The sequence below is a fragment of the Lingula anatina genome, chromosome 9 (genome assembly GCF_051362555.1).
Source record: "Lingula anatina isolate TDL-2025a chromosome 9, LinAna3.0, whole genome shotgun sequence".
Taxonomy (NCBI): Eukaryota; Metazoa; Brachiopoda; class Lingulata; order Lingulida; family Lingulidae; genus Lingula; species Lingula anatina.
In genome coordinates, this window is record NC_141775.1 from 19,331,770 (window position 1) to 19,357,421 (window position 25,652).

At 36.2% G+C, this 25,652-nt stretch overlaps 4 protein-coding genes across 16 annotated transcripts in view; 3 read left to right on the forward strand and 1 right to left on the reverse strand.

Moving 5' to 3' along the window:
* The window catches only part of LOC106168600 (uncharacterized), a 348,468-nt gene that overhangs the window by 163,127 nt on the left and 159,689 nt on the right, over positions 1-25,652 (forward strand). The gene's annotated exons all lie outside the window — the stretch shown is intronic.
* Positions 1-25,652, reverse strand: part of LOC147760093 (DIS3-like exonuclease 2) — a 145,275-nt gene that overhangs the window by 72,213 nt on the left and 47,410 nt on the right. The gene's annotated exons all lie outside the window — the stretch shown is intronic.
* The window catches only part of LOC147760096 (E3 ubiquitin-protein ligase NHLRC1-like), a 111,414-nt gene that overhangs the window by 11,255 nt on the left and 74,507 nt on the right, over positions 1-25,652 (forward strand). For 3 of the 5 annotated variants that reach the window (XR_015331028.1, XR_015331031.1, XR_015331032.1), the window contains 2 exons: positions 10,097-10,283; positions 10,628-10,908. The exons of 1 other annotated variant lie outside the window; for it this stretch is intronic. The gene's annotated coding sequence lies outside the window, so the exon portion shown is untranslated. Of the gene's footprint in view, positions 1-10,096; positions 10,284-10,627; positions 10,909-17,818; positions 18,027-25,652 lie in introns of those variants that run through there. One more of the 5 variants, XR_015331029.1, reaches the window with a different exon arrangement.
* On the forward strand, positions 19,548-25,571 carry LOC147760097 (E3 ubiquitin-protein ligase NHLRC1-like). The gene is made up of 3 exons (XM_086995529.1): positions 19,548-20,499; positions 24,707-24,937; positions 25,390-25,571. Exons 1-3 carry the CDS (start codon positions 19,548-19,550, stop codon positions 25,569-25,571), a joined length of 1,365 nt encoding a protein of 454 aa, XP_086851655.1.

Below are 25,652 nucleotides of genomic sequence, written 5' to 3' on the forward strand. Positions count from 1 at the left end.
GTTTATACCTGTAATTGCGTTCTGACGCAGAGTATTCCTTACGTTTTTCCCTTGAGTCCATGACAATTGTGTATTGCGATCCTTTATTTGTGTTAAAGGATTTGCTTCATACCGTCAGAATGGCCTCAACGGAACATATTCTTCAGAAAACATACCCAACTAACGATATCTTTATCCAAATACACAAATTAAAAGCTCATTTTGTAAATTTTTGGCTTTAAAAGTCCTATTTGCTCGGCCTGGGAGTTAATGAGCTACGTGGTCACGTGGTCCGATGACGACAATCGAGCCACTAGAGAACAGAGCGTGCTTAGCTGTCAAACTGAGCTGCATTGTCTACCTGTAAAGCCCCCTTTACAATAGACGGCGTCCTTTCTGCGTCCAGCAGTACGGCCCCATTTGAGAGTTAAAAAATTATAATACTTTACGTGCCGACAGCTGGCCGATCATTGAGCATTCATTCTGATACAAAATCAATACTCGTTCCTCCTTATTAAAACCACAGCGATGCCAAATTTCATGGTCGCAGAAAGGACGCCTCCCAGTGTAAAGGGGGTATAAGATTACTTCTCTGGCTTCTGATAAAAGTTAATACTCATTCAAATCTCTTATCCGAGGGATCTAAATCCTCATGAAGCTGTGTAAAACCATTCCCGTCTAGTCAATTCTTTAACGAGCATTTAATTATGGTTATCCCAAGTAGTATAAAACACTGCATTTGAATGAGTAAAGGGTACTGTGGATTATTGCATATGATTAATTTTATTAAACCGCTGACACTCCGTCTTGGATACTTTTCTTAAACTGAGGTAAACGATGCCCGTTACCTTTACAAGTCCCATCTTAATCATCCATCTAACTGGAACTTACTTTACCTCTTAATTAGAGGGTTAAATGGCTGGCGATATTTATCTCAGGTAAAAAAAAAAAATGCTTTAGTTTCAAAGAGCAGCTCCCGCAGACCTGGGGGTACTAGATAAAATCTGAACACCGGGTTTATTGAGGAGCTAGAGAAACAAAGGAAGAATTTTTCCTGCACAGCTTCATAGGAATTTTAGCACGGACTTGATCCAGCTTAGACCTTCTAATTAACAGGGTGACATGGGTAATTTTCAAATACAAAATAAACAAATAATAAAACTATATTTCAGTTAGCCTCCTCTTAAATAAATATACCGTTCTGGATAAATTAGAACATTTATTAAATCGACAGAAAATTTTTGACTTAAATGATTATTTTATTATTAATGGAAATTAAGCTACTATATGGGGCACATTTGCTGAGATTACGCTGTTCTTGATGTTTTGCGTTAGTCTACATTTTGCTGTGCGTGCTTGGAATTTTTTAATTTTTTATACTCACGTATGTAAAACTGCACATTTAGTAAACATTAAAGTAATGATTTTTCCCATGCTACTTATAGCAAACAATGCTCTTTTACCTTGATCTGCTACATGTTTTTGGGTTTGACAAAGCATACAAATTTGCAAAAAGTTTTGTGTACAGACGCAGAACTTGTATTTCAAGGTATAAAATGATAAGTCTTTTAAATTATTTTATACTTTAGATGAAATAACATTCAGAAACAAATCCTCAAAGCATAAACGAATTAGGATTACGAACCATTTTAGTACATAAGTTCCTATTTTTTTCTTTAATATACCGCTCTTTTTTCTGTTTGTTCTTCAACACGTTTTCTTCCACGGAAGTAATGCCTGGGCATACGCATGCTTCAAGTTACCCTGAGAGCAATTACTTTTATTAATGTTCGCGACGGTGTTTGAACTCAATTGTTTAAATATTGATATTAAACGTCATTTACAAATACCAATAAAATCACCCCATGAAATAAATGAGATATTTTGAAAAATATGAAAGCCCACCAAGACGATTTTGATACCTGTTATTACCTGGGTTGGGAAGTGCAGCGGTGCATAATTAACAGGTTTGTTGTAAACGAGCTTTTGGTCAACTACAATGCATTTAAAATGCATCAGCAATCAGTAAGTTTGCCAACTGATGACAGTTAAGCTGAAAGACTACCAGCTCTTGATATGATCTAAACCACCTGAGGTGACCATGATCTAGAGCATCTCAACTATTGTCACCAAAGTTAGTAAGTCACGGAAGACCGTCACAGACAAAGAAAGATTGTCAACGAGAGCTGCAATTTTGGTGAATCCCACGGCAACACACCGAGGCATAACGAAAATTCATCAACTCCGTTCAACACAACTTTCCTTAACTTCTCCGTCTGTATGCACCATGCAGCTCAGTTGAGTCTCATAGACCTTTATCGTGATTGTCGTCACAGTACCACGTGACCCAGATCTGTTGCTTCGTTTATGCATATTGAGGTGAGGTTTACTAAAACGCTTTTTGTCTACTAATAGATTGTTTTTATAATTTTTAAATGACGGGGATCGATTAAAACATAACTGTAGCGTATAGATTAAGTGCTGGATCTTCAGAATTCGAGAAATGGATTTTTATATGAATATTGTCCTTTAAAGTATTCACTGGTTCTACTTACTGAGTCAGATTGTATATCGCTGTGTATTGTCGTCTCTGTTATCCTACACGTCTGCACGGTAGCTGTATTAGGGTGTATTTCCAGAGATTTAGATCGATCCAAGGATTAAAATTTAGATCGACCTAACTCCCTGGGGGTTCAGGCTAAATTGCAGTCAGACGAGCGGGCACCAGAGTTAATTGCCCCCTTACAGCTTTTAGTAGGCGGGATAGACGCTTCAGCCGGCCAAGCTGACAGTAATCTGGTGAGACTCCCCACAGGGATAGATCGATCTAAAAATCTATGGAAATGGGGTGTTAGCGATAACTCACCCGGATAAGGCGGGGATATTGGGCTCTCCACCTGGTGGGCGCAGTACTTACCGTAATTGCGCACACGTTCTCTGAGCAGGGAAGAAGGGAAATACACACTGTTGTCTTTCAGTGACATTTTAAGTGAAATTCCAGATATGTCACTATAGTCGAGTAGCCAGAACGCTAACCCTGCAATGTTTTTCCTGTAACCTTTTTTCCAGAAATGCATTCTTTAGGCCGAGAGAAGAAAAATTAGCTTGGTTGCTATTTCCGAGACACTGAACATTTTTCAATACGGCCGTCACTTTGTGAGAAAATATAGAAAAACGACCAGAAGTCGCCGGGTATACTTTATTTAGAACTTCTATAAACATTTTTCATATCAGGAGAGCACAACATTACTAGTTTATACACTTACGCGCGAAACATTTAGCAAAAAGACAAAATGGCCGTCAAAATATATGGCAGAAAGTAAAAAAAAGTTGCAAATTCAGTTCGCTTTTTGCATATTTTGTCTTAATAAAAGCATATCCGCCTTTTCTATTCATGTTCATCGTGATCATTTGTTAGCCATGATCCGTAACTCTCAGAAACTGCTTATTTGACATTTATCAGATGGTGACAGGCGGTGTCATCTCCCGAGAGTCCATTTACCACTCCCACGAGCCCCCATAGTGAAAGCCTACTTTGTTATATCTTACAAGCTTTTTAAAAAGCAATCATTTCATCTGGGCTTTAAAACTTAGAAAAACTTATTAAGCTTGGCTTTCTATGCAAGTTTATACTTACGAGGCATTGATAGTTTTTCAAAATTCAAGATGGTCGTCAATCTGTTGTAAGAATAGCAAGAGCCATACATTCAAATCAAAATGTGTATGCTTCACTCCATTGCTCGCCATTGCATATTATGTGTACATCCATGCACATTGCGGTCATTTATTTGATTTCATTTCATAAATAATGGTCTCCAAAACATAATGGAAAGGGCAAAAAATTAAACAACCGTAAAACTACATGCCCTTTAACTGAAATTGACCTTAAATGGAACAAAACGATAAACCTGCGGTCAAGACATAGCACAGAATGAAACATATTTTAGGTTAAATAATACAAAAGAGAAAACCAATATGTCCGTCAATGCTACTTTATGATCAAACCAAACATTAATTGCGGATATCTTAGTTCTGACTACTAGTTTTTCATTCAAAATCAAATATTACATGGTGGATGAGGTCAGTGGATGTGGATGAGATGTGCAAGGTATTATCATCCCAGTGTGTGTAAACTAAATCATTCTGAAATTTAAAAAGGCGTCAGATCGTTTTTCTTAGGGTTGGATTATTTTTATCCTCTTTTTGGAATTTTTAAAATATTTTTAACACCTATGGGTTAAGGCATTTTTGTTGTATAATTATGAATTTGATTATAAATAATCAAGACCCAGGCGGCGGCATACAAACCCAGTGTATGGGGCACATGAGGTCAGCTATTCTTGACAACGTGGCATAATTCGGGGATATGATAGCTACCCATGTATTTGAAATGTTGTTTTTGCCAATATACACTTACAGCCTATGGAAGCTTTGAGATAGGAATGTATGCATATTTTTAATTGAAGGTGAGTTGTAATAATTCATTGTGGATTAATTGATGATTTAGTGCTCGGGTAGTTGAGATAATGATGAGCTGTCATGTCGTCATACCGTTGCACATGGTTTTGCAAAAGTGGACCAAATACACATTGAGCAATAATCAGTGGGCATCTGCACATTTTAAGGATTGGTTTTGGAGCCTATAAAGGCCCATAAAAGGCCAGCATTGTTGTTAGTCCAGTGAACGGAATCATGCCATATTGTCTATCATGTGAACAACGTACGTCTCTGGGCGCTGGGTGTGAGGGGAGTCTGATTTGGGCTACAGTGTATGGGCTGTTCCCAACCCACAATCAGGAACCTGGTTGAATGACACAACATGCCAGGCTCTGTTGGAGATAGACTGCAGCCAGGGCGAGAGAGTGTCAACTCCCGACCAGGATCGCTGCATCAGGTTGCATCACCTGCGGGACCAATTTCGCCATATCAGTTGTACAGCAAAAGAAGCACCCAGGAGGAAGAACAACCGGAGCAGCAGCCAGACTGTGCGTCGACGCTTGCCGGAGGTCAACCGTTGGTGGTCGTTGATTGCAACATACCAGTAACTTCTTGTCACAACAAAGATCAGATTCTGCTACCTCACATGACCTCGTTCAGCAAACTGATGTCACCGTTTCCCAACAGGACAAGACCCGTCCACATTCGGCACAAATGATCCATGCGTATCTGGAGACCCAAGGGTGGATTTCCTACCCCGGCCTGCCTATTCTCCGGATATGAATCCGATTGAACACTTGTGGTACTATCTTTGCCGTCCGTTGGCCATGGCAGCAGCTGATCCAGGCACTACGGCAAGACAGGAATAGGATTCTGCATGACATCATCCCATTTATAGCCCGAGAATGCGCCAACGGATCATTATTAATTTTACCCTCCCCCCGTCCCCACAAACGTACTTGGTTGGACTCTCTGTAAATTTAGGGTCCCGATTACAGATTAACATTTTGGACTCCCTGTACCACAAATCCTGCGGAAAGCCCTGCTGGCCCTTGAAAAAATTTCCATCAGACTGAGACTGTATTAAAAAGAGAATGTAACTGTCAGTCCTATCAATGACCCTCTTTTATAGAGTCTTAGTATAACTATACCTTACTAGGACACCTTGTCAATAAATAAATAGAAGGGTTTAATGTATATTATGGGCATTTTTACAATCCTGGGCACTTTTCAGATTTTCCCACATATTGCTAATTAACAAATTACATACATATGATCAAAAAATTCTTTTATCACTATGTTAGAGAGTGGTGTAAGTGAAGATAAACACTGAAAATAGAAACCAAATATCAACTCCGAGTCCAAAGTTATGCTAAAGCAAATCCCGAAAAATGACCAAACAAATATCCCGTTTTAGTCATATGAAATAAAAAGCAATCTGAAATAAATTAAAACAGTGTTTGAAATTGCATTTTTTAAATTATAAAACACTCAGTAGTAAGGTGGAAGCAAAAAAAGTTTAAATATTAACAGGAGAGAGGTGTATCCTAGAAAAAAAAGTATTTTAATGGCATGCTGGTATTTCCGTTAAACGAAATGTCCAAACCGAAACAAAAATATATTACTTTCAGAAAATATATCATAAAACATACAGTATAATTAACCATCCTAATCATTATTTGGATGTATTGGTATTGTTTGTATCAAATAATGAAATCTGCGCGATGATTCTGGAGCTTGACATAGAGTGCAAAATAACCCTACCGTGTTTTTCCGTTAAATTTGTCCATTCCGAAACATTGGGTTTCTCTTACATAAAAAGAACATGTTGATACCTAGCCTGTAACAATATATATTTCTCTAAAGCCCAGGACATGTGATATTTATTTTTATATAAGAAAACCCCAGTGCACAGAAACCCATTTAACTGTGGCCTTTTTTGAGATGCTTGTTAAAAATTGTCCATTCCGAAACAAAGTACCTTTACATTGCCAATGTTATAAATAGAGAGAATTCTGTCTTTTTAATGCTGTATTTTTCACTTGGCATGAGCAAATTACCGTTAGAGCATCATGCATATGACATAAAAATAATAGAAAAACATTTCTTTAGTGGCATCTTTTTAAATTTTTATATCTATCCTCAACAAAAAATTCATTTTTGCAAGTCAGCATCTTTTCTTTGGATCTACTAGAACTTCCATTGCATATTTCCCAAAAGTTCATGTATTTCAAAGTCAAATTAACAATTAATTGAAGAGATTATAACAGTATAAATAGAAATAAAGGCAATTTGGATGCTTTGTATCGGAAAGGACATTTTTAACACATTGTCTAAAACACTTGTTTACTCTTTGGTCTGCTCATCTATTTATTATTCCTGAGGAAGAGGATGATGGGAAGCACATCAATTTTATGTAGAATATAACTTTGAATAATATAGCTTACCTTACTTTAAATATTGCTTACTTATGATGTACTTAAAAGTATTAGAAAATAGTTATGAGGATACACATGTTAAAGTTGCGAGATTCAGTTCACTGGCAGGGTTTACGGAGGCACTTGCAGGCAGACACGTGCAGGTTATACTTAACTTCCTGTGATTATTTATAATATATACATACGTCAGTATATATATATATCATTTAAGCAGTTTCGTAAATGTTAAATAAATGTCTATTCCGAAACACAGGACATGCCAAAAAGGACATATTTAAAAATGCAATTACTAAATTTAAACCTGACCTTGTCAAATAATATTTTATACAGCTATGAGCTGTATCAAAAGGAAGTAGAATAGGGTATAATGGAGTGTGGAAGACTCTATTTAATGTCATGATCAAATACTAATGGAGAAACATTTCAAAAAAGAATCAAAAACTATCCAAAATGACCAATTAATGTAATAAAAACAGTTCAGTTTTAATCTAGTTAACTCATATTTTGTCCAATGATTGCTTCACCTGTACCTTGTAAACCAACATACTATGAGATCTTAAGGCATTTTCATAAATGTTAAATAAATGTCCATTCCGAAACAAGGACATGTCTAAAAGGACATATTTTTAAACATGTCTTTACTGTTGGTAAATCTGACATTGTCAAATAATATTTTATACAGCTATGAACTGTAACAAAAGAAATTGCAATAAGGTATAATGGCGTAAAGAATACCTGGAATATATCTTAGAATCAATATTTAATAAAATATCTCAAAATATCTCAGAATCGAAAACTTCATGGAGTCACATTTAATACTGAAACAGGAAAATTACAAAATATCATTGATTCGTCAAATTTTGGATATTTTCATCCATTTTTTTGCAAAAACATAAAAGAGCAATAGTCTCTGAGTAAAAGTAAGTGGTTTTTTGGAGATCAATACCTTAAATTATCATAAAAGTCAAACACTTCAAGGTTTAGCTTATGAAAATTAAAAAAATGATTTTCAAAATTCAAATAATCATATCTTTATACAAACACAAGGTTTTTATCTCGGGATTGTCATTTCTTATACCCTTCAGGTCTATACTTTCAAGAAAAGTACAAATTTCAACACAATAATGACTTCTATTTTTGACCCTTGGTGGGAAAAAAAGGAGCCCAGGATTGTAAAAATGCCCATATAACCTTGGGTTGTGTGATAGACATGTAACTTTAGTTTACAATCTGTGATAACTTTATTTTGTCAAGACGAATAAATCTCTCTACTGCATTGAGTAAATTCCAACATACCTTGAACCCTACTATGTAGAAACAGTTGTGATCAGAGGGGATAACAGAACAATTAAAACATCTTGACGCCATTTTTATTTACTACAAATATAGCGAAAGTCGACTGATTTTCTACAACATTCTTGAAAGAAAGAAGCACAGCGACCTAATATCCGCGACCAAATCGGCTATAATATTTGCTAATGACAATTGTGTAAAGAGACCAAATACATTTATATGTGTATGTTAGAAAAGTTTCTCTTTTGTATTTTGATTCATTACCACTTCTCCTTTTCCAAATCTGAAATTACTTAATATCCAATGAAGAAATACCCCTGTATCTAATGAGTTCATATAAGCAATATGGTCAGAATTAACCACAGATATGACAGTTTTATTTAGATCTACTAGTACCTAGCCACAACAACATTTCAAACTAAGGGCAACACAAACGTGGTCTTCATGTTTGTTGCATATTGTAAGGCAATGTTACATCCAAGCTGTAGTGACATTGTTGCTGCGTGGTTAAAGATGCTGTAAGCATATCCCAAAAAACTCCTTGTTTACTGCCTTGCGTACATTATAGTTGATAACAGATAAATCACCAGTATTCAGTTACTGTATTAATTAACTTTTATACACATCATCTTACGGGTGACGTCATTAATATGATTTTGTGGCAAAACTGAAAAAAGTGTTTCTCAAATTTCTCCTTTACTTGAAGAACCACGAACACCGTTTTAACGCCAATTTAATGACACCTTTGAGTACTCCAAAACACTGTCAGCAATTTTTCTTAAAATCATTATTCAGATATTATCATCGATAAGGCAACATAATCCCTTTCTTTAGTGAGGATCTGTATATAAGGGCTCGTTAACTCCATAATAAAAGTATTTAAACCAAAATGACGGAAAGAGATTGCAGCCTATTAACTTGTTGTCAGCTATGCCAATTTTCGTGATACAGTCTTATTCAGGGATACAGTTACGCCCCAAACCGATTGCTTTCCCACCTCAAAGTAGAATGGTGCTAAATTGACAAATAAAGGTTTTGGATTTGCCGATAATATATCGCCGACAATTTATATTTTTGAGGGCATTTTATTGTTTTATATCAGCAAAGATAGACCCACTATTGAATAATTAGATGCACGAATATCTCATTATCGCTATCGCGATGATAACAAAGGCTTACAATACCGTTAAGATTCGTCAGCTTATTTATTTCTAACAACCAGAACACAGCTTATCAGGCTGAGTACTATAGTGGCGTCACCACTTATTCACCAAACGGTGACCCCGCCTGACGCAACACCTGCTCTATTAAAAAAAATATCTGAACATTTTTGTGAATTAGGTGTGACTTCTTTTGTCTTTTCAGATAAAGTCTCTAAAATATTTACAGTCTTTGTAATTTCCCTTCACATAATTAACAAGGAAAGGTGCTACTACTGGGAGGGGGGGGAGTTAAACGTTCATCATTTGTAGGAATAGTGCCCTTGCTGGCAAGGACCGCGCCGATTTAATGAAAACTTAAGCACTCTTAACTTGTACACTATTCTATCTTAACTTGTACACTATTCTAAAAAGGTGGATTACGCTCTGTTGCCAATGTTCTGTAAAGTCATATGCCTGTCTACATAAGGCTTTAGCCCTAAACTACGTGAACTAATTATTTTGCAAGTATAACAACAGTTAGTTATATTTTACATTATTTCCATAAATTGTCAAAGCTGCAGGTGGACTGCAGTGCTATAAAAAGGAAACTTGCAACAAAAAAATTGGAAAATTGTCTTGGATAATTTGCCATTGAATAACTCAAGGTCAGAAAGGACGTTGCAAAGGCAGTCATCTCAAAATAACTTCTCTGTAGAGTATATTCAATAGATACTACATTTGGTTTTATTTTACTGACCCTGTCACCTGTACGTAAAGATATGCAAGGGATCATTTTCTGTTTACCAGCAAACGGGGATGAAAAGAAAGTTAACCACTATAACCAAGATAAACTGATCAGGGCATGGGAATTTATTGACATCAGAGCTGGCTGCAGCGATACTCTTTCGAGAGAACGCACCGTGACGGGTTAAATCTGTCTACGCTTATGGATGCAGAATGGTATTGTGACAGTCAGTGAATAGCTAAGAGCGAGGTAAGACCCTGTCACCTGAGCACTATTTGCTATATATATAACACCTTGGCATTCCAGTGCGCATTAGACCTGTATTCAGCATATTATTAGTAATTCTTGAATTTCCCACATCTTCCTGTAAATCACCAACACGCAACCATAAATGTTTTTGATCTGTATATCTGTTCTTGAGATGGCAATTGCTGATTTTTTGAGTCATTAAATTTATAATGTAGATTAAGACTGGCGATTTTCACATGTGGCGGTATTAAAGTAATAGTGGTTATAACTTGGTCTTCTCTTGTTTGTCTTTAGTCTTACTTGATCATCTGTATAAATAGTCTATCACCAAATTCAAACTTCAGTACTGGAATTGTTCGTTGACAAGGCCATTCAACTGTGGTAAGTGAAGATTTCCTTTTACAAGTTTAGTTGTAATCTATCTGTATACTGAAGTACTTTGTACCTTTCAGTGGAGATGCCTTGAGATGTTTTGTAGCCAGACAGTCGTTATTTTCAAATAGGCTTAGATTTCTGGCACGCCCACTGAAGCTGTTAGAGGCTAATTAACTATCGTTTAGCGACTTCAGTAGGCGTGCCAGACATAAAAGCCCTTCAAATTAAAAGCAATTTGGTAAAAAAAAAACTCCTTGGAGATAGGTCGATCTAGTTAGATAAATACAGGCATGGGAACCCAGTCTAAGAGACCATTCCCAGAGACTATCGTAATAACTCTGCTCGAACTGAAAGCAATTAGGCGAGGGACCCCGTGGATTTGGATGGGAACCCAGTCTAAGACTGTATTCCCATCGTAGTAGCCGGATCGATCTAACTTTGCGAGACTTGTCGCTAAAATGCTTTCACTGCTATCAGATTAATTTCCTCACTCGTTGAGTTACCAGGGGGAAATTAGTTATCAATAATTAACCCCTAGCAGCTTGATTAGGCGTGAAAGTTAGATTAGCCACACTGAATGCAATTTTGTGAGAATGTCTTTGAGTTAGATCGATAAAGCTAGCAAGATTGGGTTTATGGGAATACTCTCTACATGGAACAGATCGCAACAAAATCACGTGCCTTGTTGTGAAGTATGTGATCAACAGTTTGCTATCACGGATTGTGGAGAAAATTGTTTGAAGGTTACCGTCTTTTGAAGTGAAATCCCCAATGAGGTACTGTATAGACAAATTTAACGTGTAGGACAATTCACTCAGAAGGAAGTCGTTTAAGACTGCATCCCATAACCTTGTCGTAATTAGCAGGGCATTTCTATCTCAACAGGGATTCTCTTTAATACCCCCGTCACACTAGAGGCGGAATGAGCAAGAATGGCGTCGGAAAGACAATTCTTTGTGCGTTCCTGGATATTCGAAGAGCGTTCTTAAAGCCACTAGTAGCAAGACGACCAAAGGCATAGAAAGAATACCCTGGGCTTATAGGTTTTTATAAAAAAATTAAACATATTTCCCAAAAGGCCAATTAAAGACAGAGATTAAGTGCAGTGTCAAACGGCTGACGCTATAGCGCCAATTTGGGGGGAAAATGCTGTTTTCGGATTAGGGATTTTCTCCATAACCAAGACAGCTATTTAAGTGATTCAAACGGCCTCATAAAGATGGTTGAAAGCACTTCAAATGGGTGTGAGGGAATCGTCTTAGGTTGCGTTCACATGAAAAATCTAAATTCTAAAAACCTAAAAATCCATTGACGGCATCTAGTGATCACGGGCTGTACCCTGAATACCCCGCGGCGTAATTAACTAGCAGGCGGGGGTGGGGGGGGTGTTAACCAGCGGCTCATATGCGTCTATCGACATTAATATTGCGTCTACACCGCTAAAAATAAGTTTTAATTATTGGCAACGTTATTGCAACATATGATTTTTGCAACGTCAGAAATCATTTCATATTTTTACATTATCCAGTATTATCGCATTTTAAAAATACCCTTTGGTATCAGGGGTCTGCTATAATGTGAGAAATCAAGGAGTAGGTATTCAGATTCTTCATATTTCAGCTCATCCGAGGCACATTCGAAACATTCTGGCGGGATATAAAATCCCCGTCACACTAGAGGGGGAATGATTAAGAATGGCGTCTGAAATACAATTCTTTGTGCATTCCAGGATATTCGAATAGCATTCTAAAACATTCTAAAAATTCTGAGTCCATTCCAAATATTTTACCCATACTTGTGGCCGGCTCGAATGTTTTTGTCATGTCAAAAACTTTTGAAGTGCATTCCAAGAGGAAATTTATCGAATGACATTTGAACAGTATTCTAACTGCACTATGACTGCATTCTAAATATTATCACGGCATTCCGACAGCATTCGAAACATTGTGATCAGTTACCATTCCAGTGGCTTTATTTATACACTCTTGGCATCTTGTTACATTCTAAACATGTTAGAAAGTAATTTTAATTAAGTATTTTAGGTATTTCAGCTGCATTATGTTTGAATTTTTTTATATTTCAAACCATCACTGGCAGCCATACCGGGAGCAGTTGACTGCATTTGAGTTCGCTTCATATATCATTCGAGGCATCTTCTTACATACTTCTGCCTGTATTCGGCCAGCAGTCAAACCACACTCGTACGGCATTTGAATTTCATTCGGAATATTCTGACTTCAATTTGAAATTCCCTCCCGATTATAGCAGGAATTTTTCAATTTATTCATTCTGGCTGGTTCTACCTTGATTCCTGCTGGTTCCGAATAAGTGCGACGGGGGCCTTAAGTCGCGTGCCAGTTCGAATATCCCTCGAATGTGATCAGAATGTTTTGAATGTTGTGAGAATATTAAGAATGCAGTCACAGTGCTGTTAGAATACTATTCAAATGCCATTCGATCATAAAAATCCCGCAGACTACATTCTCTCCCCGAATACGCATGCATGCGTACATCTTTTCGTAGCGACTTACAACAAGTCGGAGGCAGTTGTAAATTTACGTGCATATTTACAAGAGTTTGTAACTTACAAAACTTCGAAAATACCAACTGACAAGAACGATCGGACTTACGTGAAAAGTTACAAGAGTTTGTAAGTTACAACCTTTCGAGAATACGGCCCCAGTTGTTAATAGATGGCGCAGCGAGTAGTTTTTAGAGGACATTGTGTTTTTGGTGCAAAGATGAAAAACCACCTTCGTCGGGGTTTACAATTGTATTTTTTATGGATTATGCGATATAGGCCTATTTCTATTTATTTCTTTTTACCTACACAGTTTGGTAAAATGATTTTTCTCCTTGATTATATCGGCTTATAGAAATATAAATTAAAATTGTTTGGAAAAAATAAATGTAATTTTGACTTTTTACAAGTGTTAATTTCTATAAACATGTATGTTCAAGCTATTTTTAAATAAAAGAGAAAAATAACAGGAATAAAAGTTTAAGCAGAGTTTCGAATTGTTGATATCGAATAAGAATTAAAAAAAAAATAATGGGGAATATCTACTTGTCGTTGATGCTGTTTCCCCTCTCTAGCTCTGGCTAAGCGTAGTGGAAACCAGAGGCCAATTCCATAAGAGCATTCTAATTTAGCATGATACTAGGTCTTAGAATGATTCTAAATCCCTAGGTGTATACTTGTTAGCAATCAACTAATTTCTCTTCCATAAAACCATACAAAGAATCATTCTTACTAGTAGTTTGCTAAGATTTGGCTAGAATGGTGTCTTCATAGGAAAACCACAAAACCACAGGGTCAGTTTCGCCAAACAGTAGGCAGTGACAGGGTGAAAGTTAAACTGAGTGCAGGCTGAGGGAAGTACTGGTCAAGGCATTCCCATGTATTCTATAAAAGCCCTATACAGAAAGTGGTCAAAATAGCAACTTCAGCTTCAGGGAAGATACAACGAAAGCCAAATTATTCGACACACGAAAATCTCTTTATAGCCAAATGCTATGAGGAATTTAAGGACTCATTAGATAATCAAAACAAGGATGCCAGCACCAATGCTAGGAAAAATAAAGCTTGTTAAAGCAAACTGAATCAGCACAAGGCAAGGTTTCCTAATGTTTCGAGATCTTTGGAAGACTTGAAGACAAAACTGCCCAAACTAAAAATGGAATCTCGTGCAAATTAATTAAGCAAGAGAATCCAAAGTTAAAACAAAAAATATTGAAATTGGAAATTGAACTTTTGGAACATAAACTTAATGCAAGCACACATAAAGATGACACTGACCATTTATTATCACTGTATTTAAGTTTGTGACCAATACCATTTATCCACTGTCTGTAAAATAATTCTTAATGTAAATTGTAGGACATTTGCCTAAAACATTAAATCTGGTGTCAGATCATTAAATACAATGTTCTTTCTTATTTCATTCTCTCAAGCAAGAGTAAAGTTTAGGATCTATTTTGTATAAGTAATGCACGTACTCTGTGTCTATTTAACTGTAATAAGGTAATAAGGCATGGTTTCTCCCGGTAGGGTGGGTAATGTCATTTTTTGACAATGTCAGTTTTCAGCAAAATGCCTTCTCTGGGAAATCTATATCTTTTTACAAGTTCCACATCATCAAAAATGTTCAACGTATTCCTTCTATCCCGAAACACTCTCCTAGACATATCTGTTAAATATATCCCGACCTTTCTTTTCTTTTTTAAATTATATAATCTTATATAGAAATGAAAAAATGGGTTAAGGAATCAAAGCCGAAAACCTATTGAATGATCAGAGAGAGAGAGAGAAAGTGTAGGTGTTTTGCTTTACAAATATCCCCAAGTAATATAATCTTATAGGCCTATAAAAATGAATTAAATGATTACCCATGATATGATAGCTATTTGTAAGATAAGAGAGAGAGAGAGAGAGAGAGCCGGGGCGGAATTTTGCTGGAATTTTTGGTGAACTTGACCTGGGTGTGGTGTGAAAAAAATGGACATCGGACTCAGGTCGGACATGAAGAACAAAACAAACAAGCACAAAAGAAGCACGAGCGTAATCTCCTCTCAACTCATCTAACACACTCACGTGGTCAAATGCACCCCAGGTCAGCCTCCGGGGGTCATGTAGATACACCCCCGCACCGATAATCCCCTTTGGTAATTTTTTGTATTATGCGCATCTGGTGGTTAACTTATTTCTGGTGTCAGGTTGCCGTTTATAGCCGCCGGTGGACCACTGGTGTAGGGCCTACTGCTGGTGGTTAGCTGGTGGCAGATTGCCGTTGGTAGCCCTAATGTAGCTGGTGACCGGTCCACCGGTGACCCATTTGCGATTTTCTCATCGTAATAGTTAAGAGTAGCTTATTTTTTTTTCAAATACGCGTATGCGTATTGTAATAACCTTACCTCATTTCGGCGGAAGTGTTTTTTTTTACCTTTGTTCACTCGTTTGGGAGTGCGCAATTTCCTAGCATTTCATTGGCCTATAAAATTTACGTGACGTAGACCTACTGCACGCGACGGCTGCACGTGACGTCTGCGTCGACCACTCTACTCCGCCTGACTGCTGCCACTGGGCTTCCATTTCACTATTATTTCATGTAAAATAGGTAAGCCTAATAATAATTAAATACACTGATTGCCAGATCTTTTCAATGTAGGCCTACATGTAGGAAAAATGTTGATTTATAAAACAGCTTTTTAAAAAATAAATTCTGGAAATTAGTACATTGTTATTGAGTGGAAGAAACAAAATGTGAAAGCTCCACCTAGGCCTTCTATAGCCCTATAAGATATAGGTATGAAAAAAATTGATTATAAGATTCGTATTTTGTATTTGAAAGTTTGGTATTTTTTGCCTCTTGAAAAGATCGAGTCAATTAAAAGGTATACATTTTCAAAGTGTATATATTTTTAAAAAATAAAAATGTGGTGTATCAGTGTGTTATGAAAGGTTTTCTGTGGCTTTTATTTACGTAAAATTAATTTTAATAAGGATTAAAATGGAAAAAGACCCATAATAGATTTATGAATGATATTGATAACAATTGGAAAAAGTAAAGTTTGTATCTTAAAATAAACCTTGGAATATAAACAGTGAACATTGGTCCTTTTTTCTTTTGTGGTCCCGCCTAGCTAAATACTATTATTAAAATATCGGCAAAACGTCTGACATATGTGATGACTTGAAAACTGCGCTGCACTCCAACGAGACGGATGCGACTAATTTCTCACTCAATTTGGTAGTTGTGATCGCCACCTTTATTTCGTATTTCAATTTATTAAACCCTTGACCCCAACGGCTCATCAGAATGAAATACAGTGACATTATAAAGTCATATCAACGAACTACCACTTCAACAAAAACTACTACTGATACAAATATAATAATAATAATAATTCATTATACTGACGCTAGTCTTAGCTCCGATGCACATTGTAAGTATTTCCCGAAGCTGTTTAATTGTGAGACATTGTTAAAGGCCCAGTCACAATGTCGGCGATCTGTCGGGGATTAGTTTTGGCCGGGGGTCGTCGTAGAAAATAAAAAAAAAATCCTTGAACAATCCTAGCAATAATCCTAATAAAAGTGGAGCAGTCACATTGTCTGAGATTTTGACCCGGTTTTGTCGAAAAATCGTGGGATTAGCCTCCGATTGCATCGGAGGCGATCGGAGACGATACCTGCGAGCGTCTTTTCTCTTAATTTTTCCCCCCTGGGTATATGTGGTTATATATGGGTATATATCCGGAGGACGCCTCCGATTAATCGGAGGGCATCGTAGGTCATCGGAGATTGTGTCTGGGATGCCCAAAATGGGTGAAAAATCTTGCGAGCAATCTTAAAATTTTAAGTTCAAAGTTGGGGACCGCGACGGGTGTGGCGATGTCTAAAAAATCTGCGACAACCCGCAGGCGTCCGGAGAGCGCCTCCGACGGGTGCAAAATCGTGAGATCTGTCTCAAGATTTTGTTAAAATTTCCCGGGTTTTACCCATCCCCGACGCATCGCAACTGATTTGTGACTGGGCCTTAAGTGATAATAGTTCAATTAGTTTGAAGACTGTAAGCTTTTTTTACCCTTTAACATATATATATATATAGATAGGCCTATATGAAGCCAGGGATCTTCTCTTGAAATAGTATTTATTTCAAAAGATTTACACATCACGGTCTCCTCTGCATTCACAGCAGCGAGGCGGCCCGGCTCGTTAAAATTCTCAAGAGACTCGCTTAAATTTGTTAAAATAAATAAATAAATAAATAAAACCCTCGCTGAGATAAATTACTACTAACAGTATTTTTTTATTCAGGTTAACTGAAAATTATAAAGATGGTGAAGTAGCCATTAATTTCCTACGGATCATGTAGAAAGGTGATGAATAAGACAATATATGGAAAAACTGGTCGTTTATAACTGACCAAATATGTCTAGAGATAATACAGTTTACATTCAAGTTGACCACCAATATCTGGCATATATATGCATATTTGTAATGTTAAGATTTTTCATGTTTTTAAAAAGGCAAATAATTAAATTAAGACTAGACATAAGGAAGTGCACATGGCGCATTTTGGTAGTCATTTTAACGTATTTTCATTAATTCCAATCTGATTTCTTTACCGATAAATTATTCGTATTATGGTTTTCAGAGATCGTTTCATCTTCACCACCCTCCTGCAGATAAAAGCTATGCTGAAGAATAACATTATTGTTCTTACAAGGTTAGAGCAAAGATTGAAACAGAGCAGAAATCCTGATGACAATATTGTCTCAACTGACGAGTTTGCATTTCCTATGGAGACTAGGGAAGATGTGGCAAGGGTTGAAAACATACTTAAAGATAAACATAATGAAATTACTGGTAAGTTAAAAAAATAATAGTGTGATTAAAATTAATTAATGTAGTGATTGTTGTGCTGAAGCTACATATGGAATAAACAATAAGTTGATTTTTAAAATAGTGGTTATTTGATAAATGATTAATATAACATTTTAATCTGAACACTTATCATTTGTTGTATGTATATATATGAATGTGCTCTACTAATTAAGAATATTTTATATTTATTTCAAAAGTCAAACCATCTTGCCACACTGGGAGGGTTTTCCACCAAGGAAATGGTACAGTGTAGATAGGATCATGTCTACTATTTTTAAAACTAACATATTGCATGCCAGTGTAACTGGACTGGGAAGGGCGGAAAGGTTGCACTAAAAAACCTGGCCCTTACAAAAGCAATGGAATGTTTGCATTTCGTAATGATCAAATAATGTTTGCTCAGATATATTTTTACATATTAATTGTATTATAATGATCCTGAAGTAAAGTTACAGTTCAAAATGTAAAGGTTGTTTCTTCTGAACAACTTTGTCTTTTTATGCTTTTTACATATATTCTCTTAAGGATAAACGCATATCAACCTATTTCTGTCCTTTGATGAGACCATTCCGTTTTGTAACTCCTGTTTGAACCATTTTTGTTTACTGTCAAATTTAGCACTGTTAAGATAGGAGGATTAAGTTAAGTTTTTTATGTTTTCACAGATGCAGGTAGATCGAGAGCTACCGAGGCTGAATAAGACACATGCATCAAATTGTGGCTCAAAAATGCACATGGCGGCAGAAAATTGAGGAAAATAAAAAAAGGAGGTAAATAAACACACTGGACAAAAGAAGTGTCACCCCCTGAATCAGAGTACTAAAGGTTATAATGCCTGGGTCCACTCTTAATATGACTAATGAGTATAAAACCGCTGTACTATGGAATTGTATTCTTTTTTTTTTTTGAAATTTCATGTTTATAAAATGATACCAGAAGCATATCATTCCAGAGTCATTTATCTCCCCCAAAGTATTGGTTCACTTCTATTGTCCAGTGTGTGTAACAAAAAAAAAAAAAAAAAAAAAAAAATAATAATAATAATAAATAAATAAATAAATAAATAAAAATAAAAGAAAAATAAATAAAAATAAAATAAAATAAAAATCACTGTTACAGGTGATAATTGTGATGAGAAATATTAGTTTTACGCATATCTATTTTATCTGATATTAAATAATTATTTTCCAGTTACCTTTGTACGGTATTTCTTTTGCGCGTCTATAGTTTTGCTATGAAAAAAATACCAGAACTCGTGTTGCGCAAAGGATTATGGTCTATATGAATGAGGCGCCATTTTCTTCAACAACCAGGAAGTAACAGGACGGAGATTGTGGGATAATGTTGAACATATTTGACAAAGAAAGAGATATGATCTGACCGACTTGTAGGTATATGGAGCAAGTGTTTATGTTACTGTGATCTCCAAGCTGCAGCACCAGAAGTGAACATAAAGTTTAGCAATCGCTGACAGAAATATTACAGGATCTACTGTCGGAATGGAAGCCATATTAAGGAAATGGAGAAAGTTTAGACGAGGTGTAAATCCAAGATCAGGACAGGTGACAGTACAGACACAACCTCCATTAGCTGAACAGGAAACAAATACAACATCAGCTCCACATCCTCCTGTTTTCTTAGACAAGGCAGAATGTGTGCATTCCTTCAGTGCTCAACTGGAAGATGATGATAGAGAAATACGCATATCTGTCATAACTGGGTTAGCCATAGATAAGGAACACATGTTTGTTGTGGATAATGAAAACAACAGAACAAAAGTATTCACACATGAAGGACAATTTAAGTTTGACATTAAAGTAAACAATCCATGTGATGTGGCTGTGTCACAGACTGGTCACCTGTATATAACATCATGGGGTGACAGATGTGTCCAAGTGTACTCCACCAGAGGTCAGCAGGTGACAACCATGGGTCAGGGTCTACTGAAGTTACCATGGGGTATTACACTGAACAGACAAGGTCATGTGATGGTTTGTGACAATAGAAAGAAGTCCATCTTGACATTCCATGCAGACAGTGGACAGCTCCTGAACACTATTCCACTCAGTATGTGTGTAGACCCAATGTACATCACAGTGAACAGTGTGAATGATAACATTGTGATATCAGACTGGGAGGGACACTGTGTACATGTGCTGTCACCTACTGGTGATCATCTGTACCAGTATGACGGCAGCAGAGAAGGCAGTAAACTGAGTTATCCACGTGGAGTGTGCACAGACAGCTATGGTCACATCTTCATTGCTGACTATGGTACCCACAGGATAGTGGCACTGAGTCCACAGGGACAGTTTATCAGATACATTGTCACTATGGATGATGGGTTGGAGTATCCCTGTGCAGTAGTCATCAACCCTGCTACTGGTCAACTGGTGGTGGGAGAGTATGGCAGCAATGTTAAGACATTCCAGTACATTGACCTGAAACAAGGTGAGTAACATGTATTAACTGTGGATAGATATGATTATTATGTAAAATATTAGAAAGTTAATTAGTCTTACAATGTTTTTATCCATGAATATGTTTGCCTTTATTTCAATAAAAAAACTTTTAAGCATATTTAAATTCAGTAAGCACACAGATGTGCTTTAGTAAAAATGTATGTAGAGTGGAGACTTTTTCTATAGTTAATACTTTACTGTTACTGACAAATTTCCATGAACCCATTAGTGATTAGGATTTTGAATAATGATGAAGAACTCTTTTTAATGGAATTTATAGTATGCTTTATTTGTATTTTTATTAAGTCACAAGAAAAACATCTTACATTGTTTAATCCCTGAACTTCTTGTCCATTTGTCAGTGAAGAACAACTCAAATCTCACAACAGAACAGTCCAATTCTTCATATTCTTCATCTTGTAGCTGTTCATGAAAGCTTAGATATACCTAAATTCTCAAATGTACTTTGTCAAGTTTCTTGATGTCTTACCACTTCTAGATTCAAAGACATTTCATCACTAGTTTGTTGTTAACACACACAAATAAATTAAATGTTGAAGTACTTTGGATAATACCTTATTTTCCTGACTTTGTGGATTGTTCTTTGCAAATAAAACTAGCAGACGACCATTTTTCATGAAATGGAACTACTTTTCACAGGAAGTAGTGTATTCATACACAACAGTGACCTTGGGTTTGGAATACAAAAAAATAGTACATGCATTCATACTGTCACAGCATGCAAATTATAATGAAATATACAAAACTAAACACATTTTTATGTAACACAAGTTAAATGCATTTTTATTTATTAAAATAATTTATTTATATTATTATTATTATTATTATTATTATTATACTGGATAAAAACATTGATGAAATGGTTTTGACCACCTTTTTGGACTTTTTTAAACTTCATGCTGATAGACCCACATATTTATGTCAAAGGCCCGGACTAAATCTAGTCCCATGCATAAAAAGCCCAGACCCCATGTTTATTACGCCCTGGCTGGGCCCATTCTTTATGGTGTTTGTTTTGTTAACAGCATAGTGGGCAAGTTAATTGACCAAGTTAATTGGCCAAGCTGCCAGTTTGTTTGTATGGCATGTGCGGGGGATGTCTTATAGAATAATAAAACCAGACAGAATATGCTGTGATTCCTAAATAAAATAGATGGGGGGGGGGGGGGGGGGGGGGGGGGGGGTAGGATACACCAAGGGGCTCATGATTATAAATACCATAGCATTAATAATAATGGTTACATATGCACAACTCCTTTCTTATGTTTAAGTCATAACATGGTAAATTCATCTGATTATCACGTAGGTGTAATATTTGGCCTTATCAAATATGTTTTTCATTGCATTAACAAAAATAAGTAAAATGTGTACAAAAGCCTGTTTCAGCAAAATGGTTTAAAATAATTTTTACTCAGAACATATCTTTGGAAGAACCTGCTAGGGGAGAAGACATATATGTTGTGGGAATTATACACCAATATCATATTCACCATAAATCATTGACATAAAGAGCTAGTGCATCATATTTATGACCTAAGTTGAAAATGACCCATCGTAACAGCTAGAAATAGGCACTTTTTGGACACATAATTGGCCATATTTTTGTAAATTGTAGTCGGATTATTATAATTCTTTTTTTTATTTTGTTCCTATGAACAGTCTCTTTGATATCAGTCTATCAGCAATCTCTAATCATAAATTGTTAATTTATCAGACACTTGTAACATTAACCACATTTAATTGTTCACCCTGATTGTGAAACAGCCGCCTGCTCCAAATGTACTTGGTCTGCTCCAAATTAAAAAAAAAAAATCTGGATGTTGATAAAATTTATTCTGAACAGTCTATAAGCCAGGCAGATTCAGTACAATGGCATATGTATTTGTAGGTTGATAAGTTATTAACTAAAGAAAAAAAAAAAAAAAACTTCATGTAATAATCATAATAGTGATACATAATACATGTATGATGATACATTTCACCATGTTATGATGCAAACACCAAATGGAAACAAAAATAAACTTGTTATTAAACCAACTCAACAAATGTTTGTGCCAAGCAGATATTTAGCATTGTACAATGTACATGTATTTCAGGAACTGCTCAGAATTATGCTGATTGCCATTTCAAGTCTTAATTAAACAAACATCAATGTCGCCTACAAAACTGATACAACTGCACCAAATATCTTTTGCTATATGAAATACTTGCTGAAATGATGTTTTCAATAGAACTTATTTTTTATTTTATCTTTTTATTTAATCATGAGAGAAACTTTCTAAAATGTTGATTCTCATTTCTTAGTATTATCATTATGCTTCACATATATATCAAGGCTGTTGCAATGTTTTTTAACTAGTAAACAAAATCTCTTACACTGCTGCAGCACATCATCTGCTAGCTACAATTTTAACATCTGATGGTTTTTAGAAGCTACTGTCCCTGTGATTCATCGCCTAATATTGTTTTTATCTCAAGGTCAAACAGGCCAAAATCTCCTAAAAATGGGGGTTTAAAAAACATATATATGTTTGTGCCAATTTTTAGAAACTACACTGACCTAAGTGGGGGGATTACATTTTGGGACTTCATCTTCGGGAGTTTGGGGTCAATCGGTGCATTTTCACAGGAGAGGCAGCCGTTAGATGCCAAAGCTGAAAACTCTCTATTATTCCAGAACCCTAAATACAAGAAACCTCTTGTTTTTTGCATTACGTAGAGCTTGTCAAGCTCAATTGATACGTACTGGGGTTGGAATCCATTTTTTTGTTTGTTTTTGATATGTAGGTTAGGAGTTGTGCTATATAAAAAATTACATTTCGATAAACAGTAGTGAAACAAAATGTGAAATACTCAAAAACTGGCAGAGATACACCCATGGTTACTATTGATTTTGAATAAGAAGTCACATACTGGCAGCCAAACTGTGACCTTGAAATTGACCTTTGACCTACTTTTCATCATGTACTAAGTCTTGCAAATTTTTTGCCTCTTTTTATCTGCAAAAATGGCAGAGATACACTTATAGTTACTATTGACCTTGAATAGGAAGTCATATATACTGGCAATCTTACTCTACGCTGCTTTGTAATCTGGAACATAGTAAATCTTACACGTCAGACTTTGTGTGCAAATCGACTTTGTGATTTCTGATAAATGACTGTATACTTCTCTTTGTTCTTCAGCAGTGATTCAGTATCCAGATTACACACCCTTTTTATCTATCTATTTTACTCAAAGTTTGTTTTACCCTGATATAAATAACGCACCATAGTATTTTTGGGAATTTCTCAATTCAGTTGAATTCAAAATTTTTAATTTAGCTGCGATTTATCGACTTTTGTCATCATGAAAATATGAGATTTTACATAACACACTAATACCCAATGCATTTTCCATTTGAAAAAAAAAAAAAACATTTCCACCAATTTAGAGTAGGTATGAGGGAGTTTTTGTGCAGGGGTGGAGCGATAAGGGGGAGTATCGGTGCAGGAAAATATAAGTACAGGAAGTATTGGTGCGGGAAATTTAAACTGTGATGTACCTTATACACATGTAGGTACTGGGAATTGTCGGCGCGGGGGTTGTATAGGTATAAGAGTATGGAGGAGTATTTGTGCAGGGACTTAAAGCACAGGGGAGTATCTATCAAGGGACATACACAGATAGGTACGGAGAGAATTGGTGTCGGGGCGTATAAGGTACGCTGCAGTTTAGTAGCAGTAGCGAAAGTGTACCAGTATTATGTTAAAAATTTGACGTTGTGACAGGAAAGGTAGTTTTAATGGGTGGATTCAAACATGGTCGTAGGCACGATCTGTACATATTTCTGTAACATAAATTGAGCACTCCAATAACCTTTTCCCAGCCTATTTTGTCTTGATATTATCCTCCTCTGTGCTGCTCCTTCATTTACTGTTTAAATTCACTTCCTTTCTTGATTGACACTCCTTCCATCATCTCATCATCATCATTTAGACATAGCTGTTCAGTCTTGCTACTACTCACCTCCATCCTGTTACTCTCAAGCACATATGCAGGCATCCACCTCTCTAGATTTTCTCTCGCTTCCTCTCTGCTATCGCTTCACAATAAATATAACATCTGCAAACATCATCGTTCACCTTATCCATGAGTCCTTTTGTCAATCTGAAGCATAACATTTGTATTACCAGGTGAGTTTAATGAACGGCTTCAACGGTTGTGTGAAAGTGGTAAGATTCCAGTATACCGACAGCGAGTAGCTATTGTTGGACCTTACGGTGTGGGAAAGACTCATCTCGCCAAGCGCCTTATCCATGAGGAATATATCAAAGAAGAAGATGCAAATACAACTGGCGTGGATATATACCGCCATAGGTGTGTTGTCCATAAAGCTGGCCGATCCTGTTGGATCAGAGGAAAAGGTAAGCAGAATATAGGAAAACGTTAGACACATATGGAATTTGTTTATAAAGAATACAACGAACAGAAGGTAAGACATTTTCAATTTTAGCACATAATTCACAATATTAAGGAATTATACATACATGTACTTGTGGGTGTCGAAATGTGTCCTTCCATATCTTAGTATGGTAGACGAGGGGCTGAGTGAAAAAGTACCTAAATAAGTGGTGCCTTTGTATTGTTATCAATCAATTGACGTACATGACACTTAATAATCTACTCTTGCAGCCCATTGATTATTTTTTAACTGGGTACAAACACGATAATTTCAATCTCTGTAAAAACACCATGCTTTATTTTAATCAATATTGAATTAAATTTTTCAACGGTGTAGCCTGATACGTACACTCAGAAAAGGTACATTTAGATACAACGCTTGATCTAACTGTATGATCCTTCCAACTATTCTCAGATGATCCAAAAGACCAGTTTGCACAAAACATGGCAATTGGAGTACAGAATTCAGATACGTTTTGTGAGCCGGACTTAACAGTATTGGACCAAACGCCACTAGAGGAATCCCTACCAGATTCAGAAGTGAATATTAATAACATGCTGACAAATAGAGGTATTGTACATGATTGTCTCGAATAGGTCATCTTGGTGCAATTTAAACAGATATTTGTAGTTATTCTTCTTTTTTGCCAAGAGATTCCACCTTCTATGTGTTTTTCG